The 19,614-nt window shown below is 39.1% G+C and overlaps 1 protein-coding gene across 1 annotated transcript in view; it reads right to left on the bottom strand.

Annotated features, from left to right (window-relative positions):
• The window catches only part of PAX4 (paired box 4), a 538,072-nt gene that overhangs the window by 197,258 nt on the left and 321,200 nt on the right, over positions 1-19,614 (bottom strand). Inside the window, exon 5 of the mRNA XM_044087307.1 lies at positions 15,019-15,088. Within this exon, the coding sequence (XP_043943242.1) occupies positions 15,019-15,088 (70 nt within the window). The remainder of the gene's footprint in view (positions 1-15,018; positions 15,089-19,614) is intronic.

The raw sequence follows: 19,614 nt of genomic DNA, 5'->3' as shown, positions 1-19,614 counted from the left end.
AATGCTTTGTGGCTGTCTTTAGAATCAGTGGCAATTTTGTTTTCATAACTAGCTTTTGAGGATTTTATGAGGGATCTTAGCTTCTTACTGATGCTGACCAGGGAGTTCCTCCAATCATGTGATTTTACTCTTTTTTGCAAAAGTTTCTTTCTTCTGTTGTAGTTTTTGTTTATGGCAGAGGACCACCAGATTGGCTTCATTTTTTTGGAGGATAGCATCTTGTTCTGTTAGGGATAGCACGATCCATGCACTCATGTAAGTGCTTATAAAGTGCAATTGTGTAGGATTCAGCAGTCATACCTCTATTGTTCATCTGCATGGATGTCGTGAAGTTTGCCACTTTTGTCTTAAGAAGCGTGAAGTTGGCTTTGGAGAAATTTTTTACGGTAGTTTCCTTAATGGGGGATGGGACTTGATGTGGATATCTGGGGTGATTAGCTTGTGGTCGGATCTGACCAATGAGGAATTGACCTTTGGTGTGAAACACCGGTCACCCATGTTGGTAATTACCAGGTGTAGGATATTGCTGCCCCTGTTGGGGGTGTGGATAAGTTGATCCATGGCATTGGAATTTATGAATTCCAGAAAACGTTGAGCAAAAGAGTTGGTACATGAGTAGTTTTACCAGTTAATGGTTGGTAGTTGAAATCGCCCATTATTAGGGTGTTGGATTGTACCCTAATATTTTCCAGTGTATCTGGAAATGAGGAGTGGAAATCCTGGGGCATGGTGGGGGATCTGTAGCAAGCTACAGTTTGGATTGTGGTCTTGCCCAGGGTTAGTTGCACTTGGATAATCTCAGGTGCATTATGCTGAGCAACTAGCCTGGAGGTGTGGGTATCCTTAATAAATATGGACACGCCTCCACCTTTAGTGTTTCGGTCCAGGTTAGGTGGCCAAAAGGTGTGGTATGAATTATAGCCTGGTAATGCAGGGGTGCTCTCTGGAGCCTTGAACCAGGTCTCTGACACTGCACAGATGTTGATGTTCTCCATTTTAAGAAGTCACTCGAGGGAGTGCATTTTGAGGTTTAGACTTCTAGCATTAAGTAGCATTACCCTCAGATTTTGCTTGCTTGTACCTGTTAATGGTGGTGAATTTGTCATTTGAACCTTGCCTAAAAAGGCACTATAGGGGTGGTATGAGCCTTAGCCAATATCCAGAATCCAAAGGATGACAGGTGCAGGCCATCTCTGGCAAAGCACCATGGTCTGTCGATCATGTCATTCCAGGCAGACAGATACTGAATCCTCTTAGAATGATAGCAGAAGCTTTGCCAAATTGTTGAAGTCAATCATTTTGTCCTTGTACTGGTGGTATCATTCTGGGTGATGGCAGCATGCTACTCAGGGCTAGGGTCATACCTGCCTGGGCTACAAGATCGGATAGCTCCTCTACATCTCTTTTCATGTAGTCCAGGGAGGTACGTCTCAGGTCATTCACACCAACATGGACAATGACAGAGTCATATTTGTACTTGTTGTGGAGTGACATGAGTGCATGCATTATGTGGCAGATCCTGGCACCTGACAGGCAGCTGACAGTAACTTTCTCCTTGTTTAGCCTGGTGAGTGGAACATCAGTGTGTCTGACTATAAAGTCACCTATGACTAGAGTGTTGGGTACATTGTTATGCCTTATAGGCTGTGGTTGAGTGGCACACTGAGTTTGTGGGCTATGTGTCATTTGGGTTGTGTTGGGTGGTGGAGGTTGCATGCATTTCTGCTTTGGAGGGCTCTGTTGCTTGGGCAGATTTTTATTGAGAGTCTCTGCGAATGTAGGTGTGTGTTTTGTGTTTCTATGTGTGTGTTTTGGTGGTGTAGGTTTTGAGGGACTATGTGATGAGTGTGGTGTGGTGCAAGTGTTTACCTTCTGTTCTTTGACTGTCTAGTCCAGTCTTGGGTGAAGAGAGCTTTGCTTCCAGTTTGGCTATATAAGTGCATCTCTCACAGGTTGTAGTGTTGGGTAGAAGGAGGAGAGGGTTGTCCTTGTACATGAGGCAATTGCTGCATTGCCACAAGATGTCCAGATTCATCAGGTAGACAGGAGAAAACACCATGAGCTGAGCCTTAGACATGCCTGGATAGGTGCTTATTTATTAAGTACTAAAACCTAGTAAAAAGTGAAGAAAGTTGAGTGCTGTAGTAATTAGTAGCTTATTTATTGCTTACCACGAGTTCTGAACAAGTGCTGAATTCAAAGAAACAGATTTGAGTGCTAAAACTAAAAAAACTCACTAGTTCTAACAGAAAATTTGAAGATCAGATTTTATGGCGTCGAGAATAGTTTAACCCTAGCAAAGCGGCGATGCATAAAGTGTATTTTTTTTTTAATAACAGTAGCAAATGAGCAAAATGATTTAAACAAATTAACCAATTAACCAATAAGAGCTAAAAGCTGAGACTTGTTCCAGCAGTCTTCGATCAGACAAGTTTTAACTGCACACTCCTGCCACTAGGGTGCAGGGAAACCTTCTCCAAAAAAGATGGCCTGGATTAGTGCTCAAGTTATACAAATGAACATAGATTCAGCAGGTCTGAATCTAGTCTATGCTAGAGCAAACAAGGCGTAACAATTTCAGGAAGAAACAGTGGCAATAAGCTGGTACAATAATTCTCTAACCAGAAACTCTGAGCTCAGAAGGGCAGAATCTATCCTCTCCTCCCACAAGAGTGCAGACCACACCTTCTTAATGTAAAATAACTGGCCTGAAGCCCAAGTGCTTAAACCAGAACTAATACACTTTTAGAATAACAGACACTGAGCCTTCAATCAGCAATTCCCAACTTAGAAGGATGTAAGCTACCTGTCCTGCCACAACAGTGCAGACCACAAACCTTCCTAATATAAAAGAACTGGTCTGAAGCCCAAGTGCTTAAACCAAAAGGCTTAGAATAACAGTTACAGTTTAATCAGGCTACTACCAAGCAGTAATAAATGCAGCAAAGTAAGTACAACTGAGTATTTTAAAGAAGAGGCAAAAGCAAAATAATGTAATAAGGTAGGAAGAAACACAAATAAAGTAAGAGCAGATGAATAAAGTGCAAATAACTGGCCCAAAGCCCAGGCGCTTAAATCAGAACTGATACACTTTTAGAATAACAGACACTAAGTCTTCAATCAGCAACTCCCAACTTAGAAGGATGTAAGCTACTTGTCCTGCCACAAAAGTGTAGACCATAAACCTTCTTAATGTAAAACAACTGGTCTGAGGCCCAAGTGCATAAACCAAAAGCTTAGAATAACAGTTACAATTTAATCAGGCTACTAACAAGCAGTAATCAATTCAGCAGAATAAATGCAATTAAGTACTTTTAAGAACAGGCAGCAAAAGCAAAATAAAGTAATAAAGTAGGAAGAAACACAGATGAATAAAGTGCATTTTTTTTCTATATAACAATAGAAAACGAGCAAACTGATTTGAACAAATTACCCACTTAACCAGTAAAAAAGATCAAAACTGAACCCTGTTCCAGCAGTCTTTAATCAAAAAAGTTTTAACTGCACACCCCTGCCACTAGGGTGCAGGGGAACCTTCTCCAAAAAAATATGGCCTGGATCAGTGCTCAAGTTATGCAAACAAAGCTAGATTCAGCAGGCCTAAATCTAGTCTATGCTATAGCAGACAAGGCACACCAATTTCAGAAGAAACAGTTCAGATAAGCAGGCACAATAAGCCTTTAACCAGAAATTCCCAGTTCAGAAAGGCAGAATCTAGCCTCTCCTCCCACAAGAGTGCTGACCACAAACCTTCTTAATGTAAAATAACTGGCCTGAAGCCCAAGTGCTTAAACCAGAACTAATACACTTTTAGAATAACAGAAACTGAGCCTTCAGTCAGCAATTACCAACTTAGAAGGACGTAAGCTACCTGTCCTGCCACAACAGTGCAGACCACAAACTTTTCTAATGTAAAACAACTGGTCTGAAGCCCAAGTGCTTAAAACAAAAGGCTTAGAATAACAGTTACAGTTTAATCAGGCTACTACCAAGCAGTAATGCAGCAGAATAAGTACAACTGAGTATTTTCAAGAGGAGGCAAAAGCAAAATAATGTAATAAACAACTACAGACCCAAGAACTCAAAGAAATTGACCAGGTTGAGCAGGTAGGATTTACCATTCACAAAACCAAACTGTGTGGGATCCAGAGTTTGGAGATTCCCTGGATCCTTATTTATTAGGTCCATGATGATGTGTTCCATAGCTTTGCATATCAGACTTGTCAGGCTAATGGGGCGATAGTTCCCAGGGCCTGCAGCTGCTCCTCCTTTGTGGTGAGGGATGACTGTAACAGTGCAACATTTGGTAGGGACAAAGCCTGAGGTGAGGCTGTGATTGAACAGGGGACACAGGTGAGGTGCCAGTTCACTGTGTATTTCATGTAGAACAGCCAGGGATATTGTCAGGTCCCATAGAAGCTGTATTCTTGACCTTGGACAGTGCTGTTTTAACCTGTGCAGCAGTAATACTGGGGGCCTAGCAATCTACTAGTATTGTGATTGGTCCTTTGGGGGGGTAAAGTTGGCACTGAATCTGTTGGCCAGTATATTGGCAATATTTGTTGACTCGATATAGGAGGTACCACTGTGCAGTAGCTCAGAGCAAATCTGGGTATTTCCATGGAGATTCTTTACATAACTATAGAAGGCCTTGTGGTTGTCTTTACTATCTGCTGCCATTCTGTTTTCATAGCTAGCTTTAGAGGATTTGATACTGATACTGGATCCCCCTTTGAATGAATGAGAAGATTTGATGAGGGATCTCAACTTTTTCTTGAGCTTAAGGGAGTTTTTCCAGTCTTGGGACTTCACCTTATTCTGCATCAGTTTCCTCCTTCTGTTGTAGAGTTTGTTTATGGCTGGGGACCACCAGATTGGCTTCCTTTTTTTGGAGGAGAGCATCTTGGTTCTATTGGGTATGGCGAGATCCATGCATTTGTGTACGTGTTCGTACAGTGCATTGGTGTATGATTCAGCAGTCATGTAACTATTCTCCATTTGCATGGGTGCCATGAAGTTAGCCACCTCTGTTTTTAGGAGCACAAAGTTAGCGTTGGAAAAGTTTTTCAAGGTGGTTACCTTTGCGGGGGTTGGGGGAAAGGGAGGGATGTAGATTTCCAAGGTGATTTGTTTGTCGTCAGCTCTAACCAGAGAGGAGTTGCCTATTGGTGTAGAGCAATGGTCACCCATGTTAGTAATGACCAGGTCAAGGATGTTGCTACCTCTAGTGAGGTAAGAACGAGCTGGTCCAGGGCATTGCAATTAATGAATTCCAGGAAATGTTGGGCAAGTGTATTGGTACAAGAGTAGTTTTCCCAGTTAATGGAAGGGTAGTTGAAGTTGCCCAGTATGAGAGTGTTAGGTTGGATCCTAATATTCTCCAGGGTGCTTATGAATGTGGAGTGTGAGTCTTGCGACATGGTTGGGGACCTATAGCAGGCTACAACCTGAATCGCTGTCTTACCCAATGTTAGCTGCACCTGAAGTATCTCTGATGCGTTATGTTGGGCTACCAGTATGGAGGTGTGCGCATCCTTTATGAATATAGAAACGCCACTGCCTTTGGAGCTTCGGTCCAAGTTCTGGAGCTGAAAGATGTCGAATGAGTTATAGCCTGGTAGTACAGGGGTGCTTTCTGCTGCCTTGAACCAGGTCTCTGTTAAGGCACAAATGTCAATGTTCTCCATTTTACAGAGTGCTTTGAGTGAGTGCATTTTGAGATTTAGACTTCTAGCATTGAGCAGCATGACCCTCAGATTGTATTTGTTTGTAGTTGTTATGGTGATAACTTGGTCTATGGAACTCTGCCTAAAAAAGGCACTGTAGGGGTGGCAAAAGCCTTGGCCAGTATCCGGAAGCCCAGGAGTGACAGATGCAGGCCATCTCTGGCAAAGCATTAAGGTCTGTCAATTATGTCATCCCAGGCAGACAGATACTAGATCCCCTCAGAATGACAGCAGAAACTTAGCCACTTGTTGAAATCAATCTTTTTCTGCTTGTATCTGCTTGTACTGTGTTATCATTCTGGGTGATGGTAGGAGGCTACTCAGGGCTAAGTTCATACATGCCTGGGCTACATTATCCGAGATCTCCTCCATGTCTCTTTTCTTGTAGTCCAGGGAGGTATGTGATGTGATGGATGCTCTGTATCACATGCAAGCCAGTTTAAATTAAAATCACCCAATATAAATGTCTCCTGACTAAGGGTACTACTTGCCCAGTGCAATAAATGTTCTATAGTTAGGGTATTATTTCCAGGTGGGATACAGCAGCCAATTATATTAAGTATTTAGCACAGATAATCAGGTAATTTGGTATGCTATCAGGGCACGCAAATGAAGTATTCTTAGTCTTTGAGCAGGCTGACAGAACTTGTTCCATAGTAATTAAAGGCTGCAGGGCTTGTGAAACTTGTGGAATAGCTATAACTCTGTGTGGAGTAAAATATGTACTAAATTTGTTAGATAGGATATTAGCTATTTCCTTTGGGTCAGAGAGTAGAGTATTATTGTGGACTAGCTAAAAACCTTGTTGGGTGTTATTTCTTAACTTCCTGGAATAGTTAAAGAAAGATTGGCAGTTATTTTTGGTTTCAGTGGCTAGTTCAAGTTCATAATCAGTTTTGGGTTTCCTAATAGTTCCCTTAAGGTCTTTGTTAGTTTGCTTAAGTGTGCTCTTAAAGTAGGTTGAATTAGACCTGTTATACACATTAAGAAGTTTCTTTCTCCTGTCATATAATTTATTTATATGGGTATTCCACCACAGGGGGTTGTTTTTAAAATTTTCATTATATTTGGTGTGGCTGGGCACTGCCTTATCAATACGACAATTTGAGAGAGAGCGGAAGTCAGAAGCATAGGTACTAGCTTTAGCAGTGGGATCCTTCAGAGGTACTTTACAGCAGAATGTATTTACGTCATCAAGTAAGTGAAAAAAGTTTCCTTTTGAGATGTTCCTAAATACAGAACTATTTACAGTGGAAATACATTATATTTTAAAGGAAAAAGCGACAAAATTATGGTCTGATTTAACAAGGCATGATGATTCATAGGGAGATGTGCAAGAAGTGGCCATATTTATGAGGAAATCAAGGACATTGGGGCCCCTAGTAGGATGGTTAACTGACTGTGAAAGAGAGTTAGCATTTATAATATAAAGAAAGTGGTGGGCATACTGACCATTGGCAGTATAAAACAGACAGTTTATTGATGGAACGTCAAAGTACCACAATATAAAGTCTTGGGATTAATGGGGATGTCATCTAATTGTTTAAGCTGACTATCTGTACAGACACCACAATATGTATTGTTCACTTGTAATACACCAGAAGATAAAAGGTTTCAAAATCAAGTGCAGAAGTTCCACATCTTAATATGGATGAACACAAACTTGGATGTGATAACCACTGAGAGGTAGTGTGGCTGAGTGGTCTAAAGCACTGGATTTAGGTTTCAGTCTCTCTGGAAGTGGGGAGTTTGAATCCCATCACTGTCAATTTAAGACTGTGAACTGCTGTCAAGTATTATTCTACCAGCCTCTGTGGCTCAATTGAATAAGGCAAGTAAGTTGTGTGATGGTGTCCAGGATTCTAATCCTGACATCCTGTTCAAAATGTTATCATCTTTGAAAACAATACTAGTGTCACTGGTCAAAGTATCCTTTAATTTATATTTTTCTTTAAGAATGTGCTATTTGCTATTGACAAGAGGATGTAAAAATGGCAATTAGAAAAAAATCTTGCAACAAATTGGCATATATTATTTGATACAAAATTATAGCTCCTGCTTACAATATTTTGAATTAAAAATCTGAGGGAAGCAGAAATATCACTTAGCAGAAATGGTTTTCAGATTCAAAAAACATTCAACAAATGTTAAATGATAATTTATTTCATTAAATTCTACAAGCAACACCATTATTCACCTAAAATCAAAAAGGCATCAACGCATAACATACATAATTCTGGAAATATGTATAATGCCTCAGGACTGGATATAATGTGCCAAAAGAAGTCAAGGGGTGTTCTTGCTAGCTGTCATTGCCACATCATGTCTCATTTTGTCATACAGCCTTCTAAATTCCTACACACCAAAGATAAATTCTATTCTTATAGCACACAATACAGATCTGGTGAATGTATTTCATATTTAAATTGGCTGTCTAGAATTGCTTTTGCTATTAAAAATGATATATCAAACGACAAATAAATCAGGATGTTGCCAGTCGTTCCATACAAGGATTAGCTGTGTACAATATGCATCAGAATATGGTGTTGTACTCTGTTTTGTGGCAATAAAACAAAATAAAACTTAATCCACCCCTAACATCAATTAGTTTTTAATGTGATTCTCTGCATGCTAGATCAGCAGAAGTCACTGTCAAACAAAATTTATTTGACTGAAGTAGTAAATCCCTAGTTTAGACCAAGAACATAATGTTTTAAATACTATCTGGAAACTACTTACAAATACATTAAAATGCGAAGTATTTATGAAACTAATTTAAAATATTTACTCCAAAAAACAAAGGTCTTCTCAGTTGACCAGGCCCCCACTTTATTGTACAAGACAAAAATGAAACACAATAAAATGAAACGCTTTTCGTTTAGCACTCTGGCTAAACTTTATCAGGTATTTAATATTAGCCAGAGTGCTAAACGAAAAGCGTTTCATTTTACTTGTGTTGTTTCATTTTTATCTTGTACAATAAATTGGAGGCCTGGCCAACTGAGAAGACCTTTGTTTTTTGGAGTTCATGGTTTTGTTTTTGGTTCCTCGTTTTGTAATTTAAAATATTTGTCTGAGATCAGAATTCAAGTAATAGAATGTTTGGAATTCAAATGTCTTAGTTTTGATCACAGAATAATCACCCCCCAGCTCACCTATAACAGAGTTAGAGCATTGTTTTATCTGCATCTGGTAGAGAAGACATTTCCTAGAAGGCAGAGGAGGACAGGAGGATAATATTAATGGCCAACAAGGAAATGTTGCACTTCTTTCTCATTATTTGCATATTTGTGTAAGTAAACATGACAAGAAATTTATGGTTTGCCTTAATGTAAAGGTGCCTTATTTTTATGGTGCAAATGAACAAAGGTATCAGCAACACGACTGATACTGATCAAGGAGAAATGTTTCTACTGGTCTTACTGTAAGCGTGCCACTGGGTATTCTGAAAGTGGACAGTGCTGTCAAACTGCCATGAGATTCAGAGATCACGTGTAGCACTTCTCTGGATTTATATAGCAATTTTATGAAATATGTTTCAATCACTTAATTTCAACTTTGTTTTCTTTAATCATATTGCCTACAGACCATAAATAAAGAGCTGCATAACGTATTGTTGAAGTTTGAGATGTGTTTTTTGTTCAGACAGTCACAGAGCAAGGATTCGCTTGTCTCCTTATAGCTCTTGGAATGTTGTCAGATACTGATGCCTTTTTTCTTCATTTAAACATGTGTTCTATAACAGCATAGGAATAATTAACAACTTTTAAGGTATACAAACGTGTCTACTTATTTTTCTCCTGTGTATCTGAAACTTGGGTTTGTCCCCCTCAGTACAAGACTGCATCCAGCTTGGGTTAAAATAATAATCCTGATTTCAATGGTTTCTTCTGTAATGATGACTTCATATAGGGCTGAATTTATAAAGGTGCTGCAATGCATTCATGACGAGTGTGCACATCATGGTACCTTTCTGGTGTTCAGAAAGCGCTCTTACACAGTGCTGCGCAGTTCTTCAACACAAAGACATATAGCACCTTGAAGGGCTGGACCTGTGGCCATGCAGAATGATGATGAGGCATTCAGGGAGGAGGGGCCCATATCCGAATTAGCCATGTGCTCTCTTACCAAAACTGCCTCCAGTAAGGCATCTACATGGGCAAGCAATTCAAGAAGGCACTCGGCCATACAGATCAGCATAGCCATCTTCAAAATGTTGCAGCAGTGAACATGGCCAAAAAAGCTGGGTTTAACTGCCAAACACAAACATGGTGGTGGAAGGAAACAATTAGACACTAGAACTGAGTTTTAAAGTGCCATAACAGCACAGAGAAAAAAAAAACAGGGATCAGAGGGTGGGGGATATGCTAGACCACCAAGGATTCATCAGTAAAGTACTTAACTGGCACCAACATTACAAAAGGAATTGGGGTAGGAGGGAACCACTAGATCCCAGGGAATACCTTAAGTGCCATGCTGACACCAATGTTACATTGAGGATTGAGGGGTGGGGAGGACTACACTAGACTCCATGATTCACCTGTAAAGTGCCATAATGGCACTAACATTACTAAAGAGATGGAGTGTTGGGGATACACTAGAAACCAGGGAATGCTCCATAAAGTGCCCTCAGGCACAAGAACGGCATAATGGGAATGGGGGGACCACCTGACACACTCAGACTTCATAAGGGTGATGTGGGTGGAAGAAACCAGTATACTACCAGAGATGACCCTTTAGAGTGCTGTAATGCCACTGACATTGCAATGTGAATCGGGTGTGAGGGAATACACAACACCATGAGGGTCTATCACATATATGCCATAATGGCTAAAATAATATGGGGTGGGAGGGAACCAGTGGAGAGTAGGGACAGGTGCAGGGACTGTGATGTACTTGTGTGTGTGTGTGTGTGTGTGTGTGTGTGTGTGTGTGTGTGTGTTCAGTTGTGTGAGAGAATGACTAGAGGGGAGATTCCACTGCCTACATGAAGAATGGGTTTATTACAGCAGTGTGCAGATCAGCCATGATCTGCATGCTGTGGTAGTAACTGCAACTTAGGAAATATGCAAATTAGCCAGTAACGTGGTCTTACCTCATTGCAACTAGGATGGTCCTCAATCACAAATGGGAGCATCACACTGGAAGGGCATTTATATTACGATCCATACTACTCATGCTGAGAACTTTAATAAATTCCGGGGATAGTCTAAAAGTGTACTTGCTGATGTCATATTTATTTTAAATCATTCAACAGTGCACAGGTGCACACACAGACACCCACATATACACACACACACACACACACACACACACACACACACACACACACACACACACACACACACACACACACAAACACTCCACACGCATGTGTACATATGAGCATGCGGTTTCACTTTATAATCTAGAAATACTAAAATATTGAATTTTAGTATTTCGAGACTATAAAGTCGAAAGTGCAGTTATGTGAAACTACATAATACTGAATGCGGAAATGTGAATCCATTGTTGTGTTGTCGCGTTCGTGACATGCGGTACGGTGCGGTTTGTGGATGTAGCTGGGGATTCAGGTAAGTGGTGTTCTTGTAAGGATATTGGGTAGGGATTTTAGTGTGTGTGAGTATGAGTAGTGCTGAGTTTTATGTGTTTGCATGTTTAGTGCGACCTCGGCGTTAGTATATATAAGTTGCGGGAGTGTGGGGGGAGCTGGGAGGCTTGCCCCCCTGCTTATAGGTAGGGTAGGTGTGTTTGTTATGTTCTGTTTGTGTCTGTTGTTTTGTTTGTTGTAGTGTCATTAGGTAGGTGTATGTGTGCTTGTTTGTGTGGTGGTGTGTGTATGTGAATGATTGCAATGTTGAATTTTGAGGTTGTGGGTGTCGTTTTTTTGGAGTTTCAGCTTTAAAGTCTCGAGATACTGAAATTCAGTATTTTAGTATTTTGAGACTATAAATTGAATCTGAGCATGCACATACACACACACACACACACACACACACACACACACACACACACACACACACACACACACACACAGAGTCAAATATGTGAACACACACACACACACACACACACACACACACAAAACACACATTTGTCTGTGGTACTGTAAAATTACCCATAGTGAGGTTTTGGTCATTTATGCATCTGGTCATCATTTTGTGGGGCACAGTATTATGGAGGACATCATCACATAGTAGAAACCTATGGTATTAATTTGATTTCATGATGATGTTGTTATGTGGGTGTCTGTATGTGTGTGTGTGTGTGTGTGTGTGTGTGTCTGTATGCATGTGCGTATTTATATACGTTTGCATATGAATTATAGTGTATTATGCAAAGAGTTTATCAAAGACAGAGATTAGAAACCAATATCCCTAGATTACTTTTATTCCTGCTATGATTTTATTCACATTCTTCCTGATCACACTGTTAGTTCATTGTCACAAAGTCATCTATCAAGATTTCAACCTTCACATAAACAAAGCTCAAAGGTTAAATGTCAAAAGCTTGAACAAAAACATAAACAGTCAAAAGATATAAAAAAGAGCATTTCCTAGGGGGATGTGTACCTCTCCCATACCCTCATTACTTAATTATTGTAACTCTGAAGTTGCATGTGTTCGGGGAGGTGGGGGTCAGGAGGTCATGTCCTTTTCCCATGGATATATGACCTCTGAGTTTAATTCAGTTATGTATTTATGACGGGTGTACTTTCCTACAATGAATATTCACTTTTTCAAAATGGGAAAGTACATCCTCATTTAAGCTAAAGTGCACTTTAGCGAAAGTGCACTTTCGCTTAAGCTCACTAGACTGAACCTACCGCACCACAATGAAGGACATTGAAAAATGGGTTATGTCCTCCACTGTGGTGTGATAGTCATGGACCTTAGGGTTAGGGCACAGGGTCAAGGTAAGGGGATAGCCCTACTAACTATCCCCTTACCCTAACTCATGCCCTAACCCTAAGGTCCATGACTATCGCACCACAGTGGAGGACATAGCCTGATTTGGAATGTCTTCCACTGTCGTGCGATAGTCATGGACCTTAGGGTTAGGGCATGGGTCAAGGTAAGGGGATAGCCCTACTAACTATCCCCTTACCCTAACCCATGCCCTAACCCTAAGGTCCATGACTATCGCACCACAGTGTAGGACATAGCCCAATTTGGAATGTCTTCCACTGTCGTGCGATAGTCACGGACCTTAGGGTTAGGGCACAGGGTCAAGGTAAGGGGATAGCCCTACTAACTATCCCCTTACCCTAACTCATGCCCTAACCCTAAGGTCCATGACTATCGCACCACAGTGGAGGACATAGCCTGATTTGGAATGTCTTCCACTGTCGTGCGATAGTCACGGACCTTAGGGTTAGGGCACAGGGTCAAGGTAAGGGGATAGCCCTACTAACTATCCCCTTACCCTAACTCATGCCCTAACCCTAAGGTCCATGACTATCGCACCACAGTGGAGGACATAGCCTGATTTGGAATGTCTTCCACTGTCGTGCGATAGTCATGGACCTTAGGGATAGGGCACGGGTCAAGGTAAGGGGATAGCCCTAATAACTATCCCCTTACTCTAACCCGTGCCCTAACCCTAAGGTCCATGACTATCATACCACAGTGGAGGATATAGCATGATTTGGAATGTCTTCCACTGTCGTGTAGTAGTCATGAACCTTAGGGTTAGGGCAAGGGTTAGGGTAAGGGGATAGCTAGGAGGGCTATCCCCTTATCATGACCCATGCCCTAACCCTAAGGTCTGTGACTGCTAGCCCGTTTGGTCTAGCGGGTTCGCGAAAGTGCACTTTCACTTTAGTGTGGGTGTACTTTTGAAGTTCGAAGTAGTGAACTTTCATTCTTCAAAAGTACACCCATTTATGACATATATCCTTTTATATTCATCTGTGTGAAAGTTAACATTTTCATTGTTTACTTTCTGAAGGGAAAACAATCAACAATGTATATCTGAAAGCAATTTTAGACAATTCTTGAACATGTGTTAATCATTTGCACTGTGTTCTGATTGCCTGTCTTAAAACTTCAGATGTTATTTTAGACATCCATTTACTTTAGTGTCATAGATCAAAGTGAAAAGTATTGCATTTAACATGTTTTAAAAGTCAGGTGTAACACAACTCCTTATCCTAGACTACATATGAATCCTAGAAATCCTTTGAGCTATGTTTCATGGTACTGCTACATCTACATTATTTACATTAAAAAAACTATACATTATAATATAAATGGACATGCTTTTAAAAATTCATGAATACATTGTAAAAATCAGTGGGAACAATGATAATAAAATGAGAAATAATTTGCCAAAGATGTGTTGATAGAAAATTAGCAACATTTTAAACTTATATTATTTGTAAATAAACATAAAGCATTAACAGTGCTAAAGTATATGAGACATTGTACACATTAATGCACAAAGGGAATTATATACAATATAGCAGAAGATGTCATCAGAAATTATATAACTGCGTACAAAAAGATATTGGAGGAATGTAATTGCAGTATTTAAATGTCAACTTAAAATGTAGCATATAACAAAATGTACTTGTCAAAATCACCATATGACAATTTTTCTTGGTAATGTTATATTAATGCATCCCCTGCCCAGTGTGCTATTAAGAATGTATCTGACTACTCCCTAATATATGTGCATATAATGAGAAGCAAAGCGTGGCTGAAGAATTTGCCGTATCATTCACTCAAACTGGAAGGAGTAAGAACATTTTGTATACTAAGTTACATGTAAATAAGGGCCAGTGTATTAGCCAAATAGTTTATTAAAGACAAAAAAAAGTACTCCTTAAGGAAGTCAGTACGTTTATAATGAGATTATAACGTAAGGAGGAGGAAGGAAGGCTGAGACACTTAAGAGACTGCAGAAGTAATGTGCAAAGTTAAAATCAAAAGTTTTCATATTTTATACTTCAGAGCCTTGGCCCTGGATGGTACCATATTAGGATTATACTTTCTCTAGTCTTAAATATGTATGCCCTGTTAACTAGCTATGTAGTTATGCCCACATGCAAAAAAGAAAAAAAAAAAACAAGTAAACTTTATACATTAATGCCAGAAACCAGACAGAGATATTGCCTAAGTAAATTAATGTTCACATTCCCATCTATTACTTTTGGACAAAAGGTACTTTGGAAACCCTGTCTGCTAATTGCTATATAATTTTATTATACTTTCTGAGAGCCTGCAAGGAGCGTGAGCAAAAACAGTAAAAAATAACAGCACATGCAAAGTGAAAAACAGCAGTATCATACCTTTAAGCAAACTTTCAGATTTCTGTTTTTCTTCACGTCGTAATTTGGCTCTTCTGTTTGAAAACCAGACCTGTGGAAAGGTAAAAGGTAATGGCAGATGAAAGCATTCCATTTTCATTAAAACATTATCTTCAGAATATCAGGCCTGTACAGGTGACCTTACCTGGCTCAGGGAAGGCTATGCTCCAGGATTTGCATATCTATTTTCATGCTGCATATATTGGTAAAGTCAGTCCAGAGGCAGACAACTGGTACAGTTTATAAAACAAAAATCCAACCAGAAAACAAATCTTGTATCTGGCAGGGTCAGAATCTATTTAAGACTGTTTAATTTTTTCTAACGTTGAAACCTTTTAAGTTTTAGACAGAGGCAGCTAAATACGAATTATGCAACAATAAAGAATAAGAAAATTCATTACTTATAATTACAAAGCCATCAAATAGTCAAACTTATGGTAAATTACTATACTTATATATTATCTGATTAATGCTCCTGTCCTTCTGTCCCTCACTCCCTCCACTAAGGACTTTACATTCACCTGCCTCCAGAATTCTGCCTACAAGCCCCTATGGCTCTTTTCTGTAATGGCGCACGATGCATTGAGTGAGTGTAGAAACATCTAAAGGATTGCTACATGCTTGTATTTTGCTTACATTGTAATATGGAGTGCATGTTCCTTCAGTTGTAAGCAATGTGTCTCATGACATCCTATTCCAGGATACCAAAAGACTGATGGCTGACCCATCCAGCAAAGTATGCTTATATTTGTTCAAAGAGTCATAGGTGTTTACTAGGCTAATGACCACAAGGGCCCTTTTTAAGCCTAGCCATATATCCCAAATCTCTGACAAGTTCTGATACCCTTGATAAGTGTAAGCATGGGCCTGGGAGATGAAACATTTACAGGTTAACTGTTTGCATTAGAAACATAGGTGCCACACCAGGCATGAATTTCTGGTTTCCCATATAGTTGTCCAAGTTAAACTTGAACTGGGTTAGAGAGGAACTCTGCTTCACATGGATGGGGAGAATGTTCCATAGATGAGATGGTCTCTGGGATACATACCTATCTCTCCAGAATGTCCTATTTATATCACATTAAGGTTTACGTCTTTAGAATGGGTAATTCTGTTACTGTTTGTTTTGTGGATATGCAGGAAGTCCATCAGAGTGGGGTCTGACAATACCCTGTACCTGTATGCCAGGCATAGATCTCCCCTCAAAAGCCTGTAGGAGACAGAATATAGGGATAGGGCCTTGAGGCAGTCTGCATAGGACATATTACTTACGTCCTGTATTCTTTTACTGAGGAACCTCTGTGGACATTCCAGTTGTTGGATATGCCTGATTAGGTACATACTAGAGGGGGCACTGTACTTAATAAAAGGTCTGATGAATGCCAAATACAGTGGAACAATGCCTTCCTTGGATTTATATGCCATACCTTTGTTTATAAGTTGTGCAACATAGAATAATTTCCTCACCACTGTAGACATGTGATGATCAAATCTAGATTACTATCTAAGTGTAAACGTAGAGAAGCACCGACAGTACCACAGATAGGAGATTTATTTAAGTAGAACAGTACAAACAGTACACAGGTTAGTGCTTTCAGGGATCCACCCCTTCATCAGACAACTGTTTAAATTCCACACTTCCTTAAATACTTAACACAGTCACATGATGATACAAGCAATCACCCTAATCACTGTTAATTAAAAAGAAACACAGTTGCCAATGCAGAATACAAGTATAAAACTAGATAATGCAATAAGAATATCATATATAGAAAAAATGCATACACAAAACATATAAAATATATCTATAAAAAATGTGTATAAAATACATCTGACTTAATACCAATAAGTATATTTACTATTGCATGTGCCTTGTGTGATATATGATATTCTTATTGCATTATCTAGTTCTATACTTGTATTCTGCATTGGCAACTGTGTTTCTTTTTAATTAACAGTGATTAGGGTGATTGCTTGTATCATCATGTGACTGTGTTAAGCATTTAAGGAAGTGTGGAATTTCAACAGTTGTCTGATGAAGGGGTGGATCCCTGAAAACGCTAACCTGTGTACTGTTTGTACTGTTCAACTTAAATAAATCTCCTAGCTGTGGTACTGTTGGTGCTTCTTTATGTTTGCAGTTCCTTATTTGCCACTGACAGTTTTGTGCCTAGAGAGGACTTTGTGCACCTATTTATACTATCTAAGTGTGTCCGTAAGTCCCTAACTACTGGGTCAACTCTAAGGGGTGTGTTGCCAATATGACAGTTACCAGGGATGGATGACTTCCCAAAGGATACTATTATGCATTTCTTGGCATTTAGTTTTAGTCCATGGCTTTGACACCAGTTATTTGTTTGTGTCAGCCCCTCCTGGAGAACATTTGTGTCAGTGTGAGATTCAATGACAGCTCCTAGTTTGCAATCATCTGCAAATGTAGTCAGCCAGAGACAACTGGCATTGGCCTTGACTTCTGAGAAGTAAATTCCAAAAATGAGTGGCCCAAGGACTGAGCCCTGAGGGACTCCACTTGTGACTGGCCTCTTTGTAGAGGTGGACTTCCCAATTCTAACGTCCTGGGACCTGTCTATGAGCCAGTTGTTATTCTAACTAAAAAGAAAAACAATGCTGGCATCAAACTCTGCTGGAAACAAAAAGTAAAACCAACAAACATCGCATTTTATTGATATAAAATGTTCTCTATGGTCTGATTTCATTTATTCTGCTTAAGTCCTAGTTTGACAGTGGATGAAAGTGTTCAGTAAAATTTTTAAGATGTAGTCCTGCAAGATATCTGTTGTGTTTTTTCCAAATTTTTTTTTTATTTTGAGTTTTCCAAAGACCACACAGCATCAACTATGTATTAATACACTGGGTATAGAATTAAAGGTGAACAGTATATATACAGCAACATGAAACATCAATATCTACAACTGTACAAAGGTGCCATCAATAATTTTGTTGTATCCATTTATCGAGCTTACCCTGTTATGGAGAAATCCTGTCATTATCTATCTATATAAATACTGAAGGTACAACTTTGCGCATAAATGCCTGTGTCTTTATGATAATTGAAAAAATAATAGTAACTGTTGCTAGCATGATTATTATTTTGAATAAAAAGCTGCAAAAATAATATGAAATATAAAGGGTTCATTTAGAAATAGTATGAAATGGTGAAAAATAGAAAGTAGTAAGTGTGCTGGCAAAGCTTATTAGATACTGGTATCCATGTAAAGGAGTATGTTATTAATAAACAAAGTCTGTAAAAATGACTGCGCAGATAGCAGCTGGAAGGACATCAATGATGTAAAGAGATGTAACATCAAGTTTCAGATACTGAGTTTCCATGGATCATCAAACTACATAGAATCAAGGACAAGGGAACAAAGAAAAACTGTTATACAAAGAAAGAACTTTTATACATCAGACTCTGAGAAAAAATATCAGACTTTTTGGTATAAATATGAGTGTGTATAAACAAACTTTGGGAATTTGCCATAGAGAGCTGACAGCATCTGTGTTGCATGCTTGTAGATCTAAAAGGAGAATGTAACAGTAAAGTGTATTAACTGAAGCAGTTGTCTCTGTATTTATTGTACTTAGTACAATACAGTAATAAGACTAGTTGGTCACAATATGCATGCATGTAAATGCAATTAACAGCAAGAAACCAACAGAAGATGTCATATAATTTTTCAATGGCGAGCCACAGTTGACGGACCGAATAGTTTCTTATTGTGACAACTACAGCTTCTTTTTCATTTTATTCAGTTAGTACGTCTAGTTGTAGTGCAAATGTTTGCCTCCTCCTTCTTATGCACAGTATCCAGTAGCAAAACAGTGCATCTCTGCAAGTTTCACAGGTCCTGTACATTCACACAGCTGAATCTGCTAGCTGTGTTTGACCACCTTTTGAATCAAGAGACTTTCTACATTTTCTCAATAAAAGATTTGGCTATCTTCCACACAGAAGTTGGTAATTCTCTTTTGGTTTCTCATTCTACAGCATGGATGCCATAAACAAAACAACTGTGAAATGTAGCACTACCTTTCAAGTAGACAGTAAAAATAGTCTAGCACATGTATGGTCACATGTAGTACTTTACTAGGTAAAGTTCATTTTGATGCTTTATGTACGTTTGACTGCTATCTTAAACAGCAACATCATTTGTATGACAGTAAACATTTATTGTGCAAGTCATATGAAACTGCTTTATGTGTGCAATGTCATAAAAGTAATGGTAAACAACCAGATGCATTATGTTCTGTCACCATATGCATAATGTTAATTTCAGAGTTACAATATCAGTCAAGTCAGTTATTTAGAAAATCTTCTGTACATATTGCTAGACAAAAGTGGCATAAAACCACTGCACATTACAAAACAGATAAAAACAGAGATGAGGTTCATAGTGAACTGACAAAAAGATTTAATAAACTTATAAGACACAGTCAGAATGAGTTCAAAAAGTTCAGACAACATATGCAAACCCTTTTTCAGAAGTGCATAAGAGCTTTAAAATCAGAAGAACAGAATAATCTGGTCAGTAAAGAGTTAAAGCAACAGCAGTAAAC

This window comes from Protopterus annectens, chromosome 11.part0, assembly GCF_019279795.1.
Source record: "Protopterus annectens isolate FY-2018-M chromosome 11.part0, PAN1.0, whole genome shotgun sequence".
Taxonomy (NCBI): Eukaryota; Metazoa; Chordata; order Ceratodontiformes; family Protopteridae; genus Protopterus; species Protopterus annectens.
The sequence above is the reverse complement of the archived record's forward strand: the minus strand, read 5'-3'. Positions and strand labels throughout refer to the sequence as shown.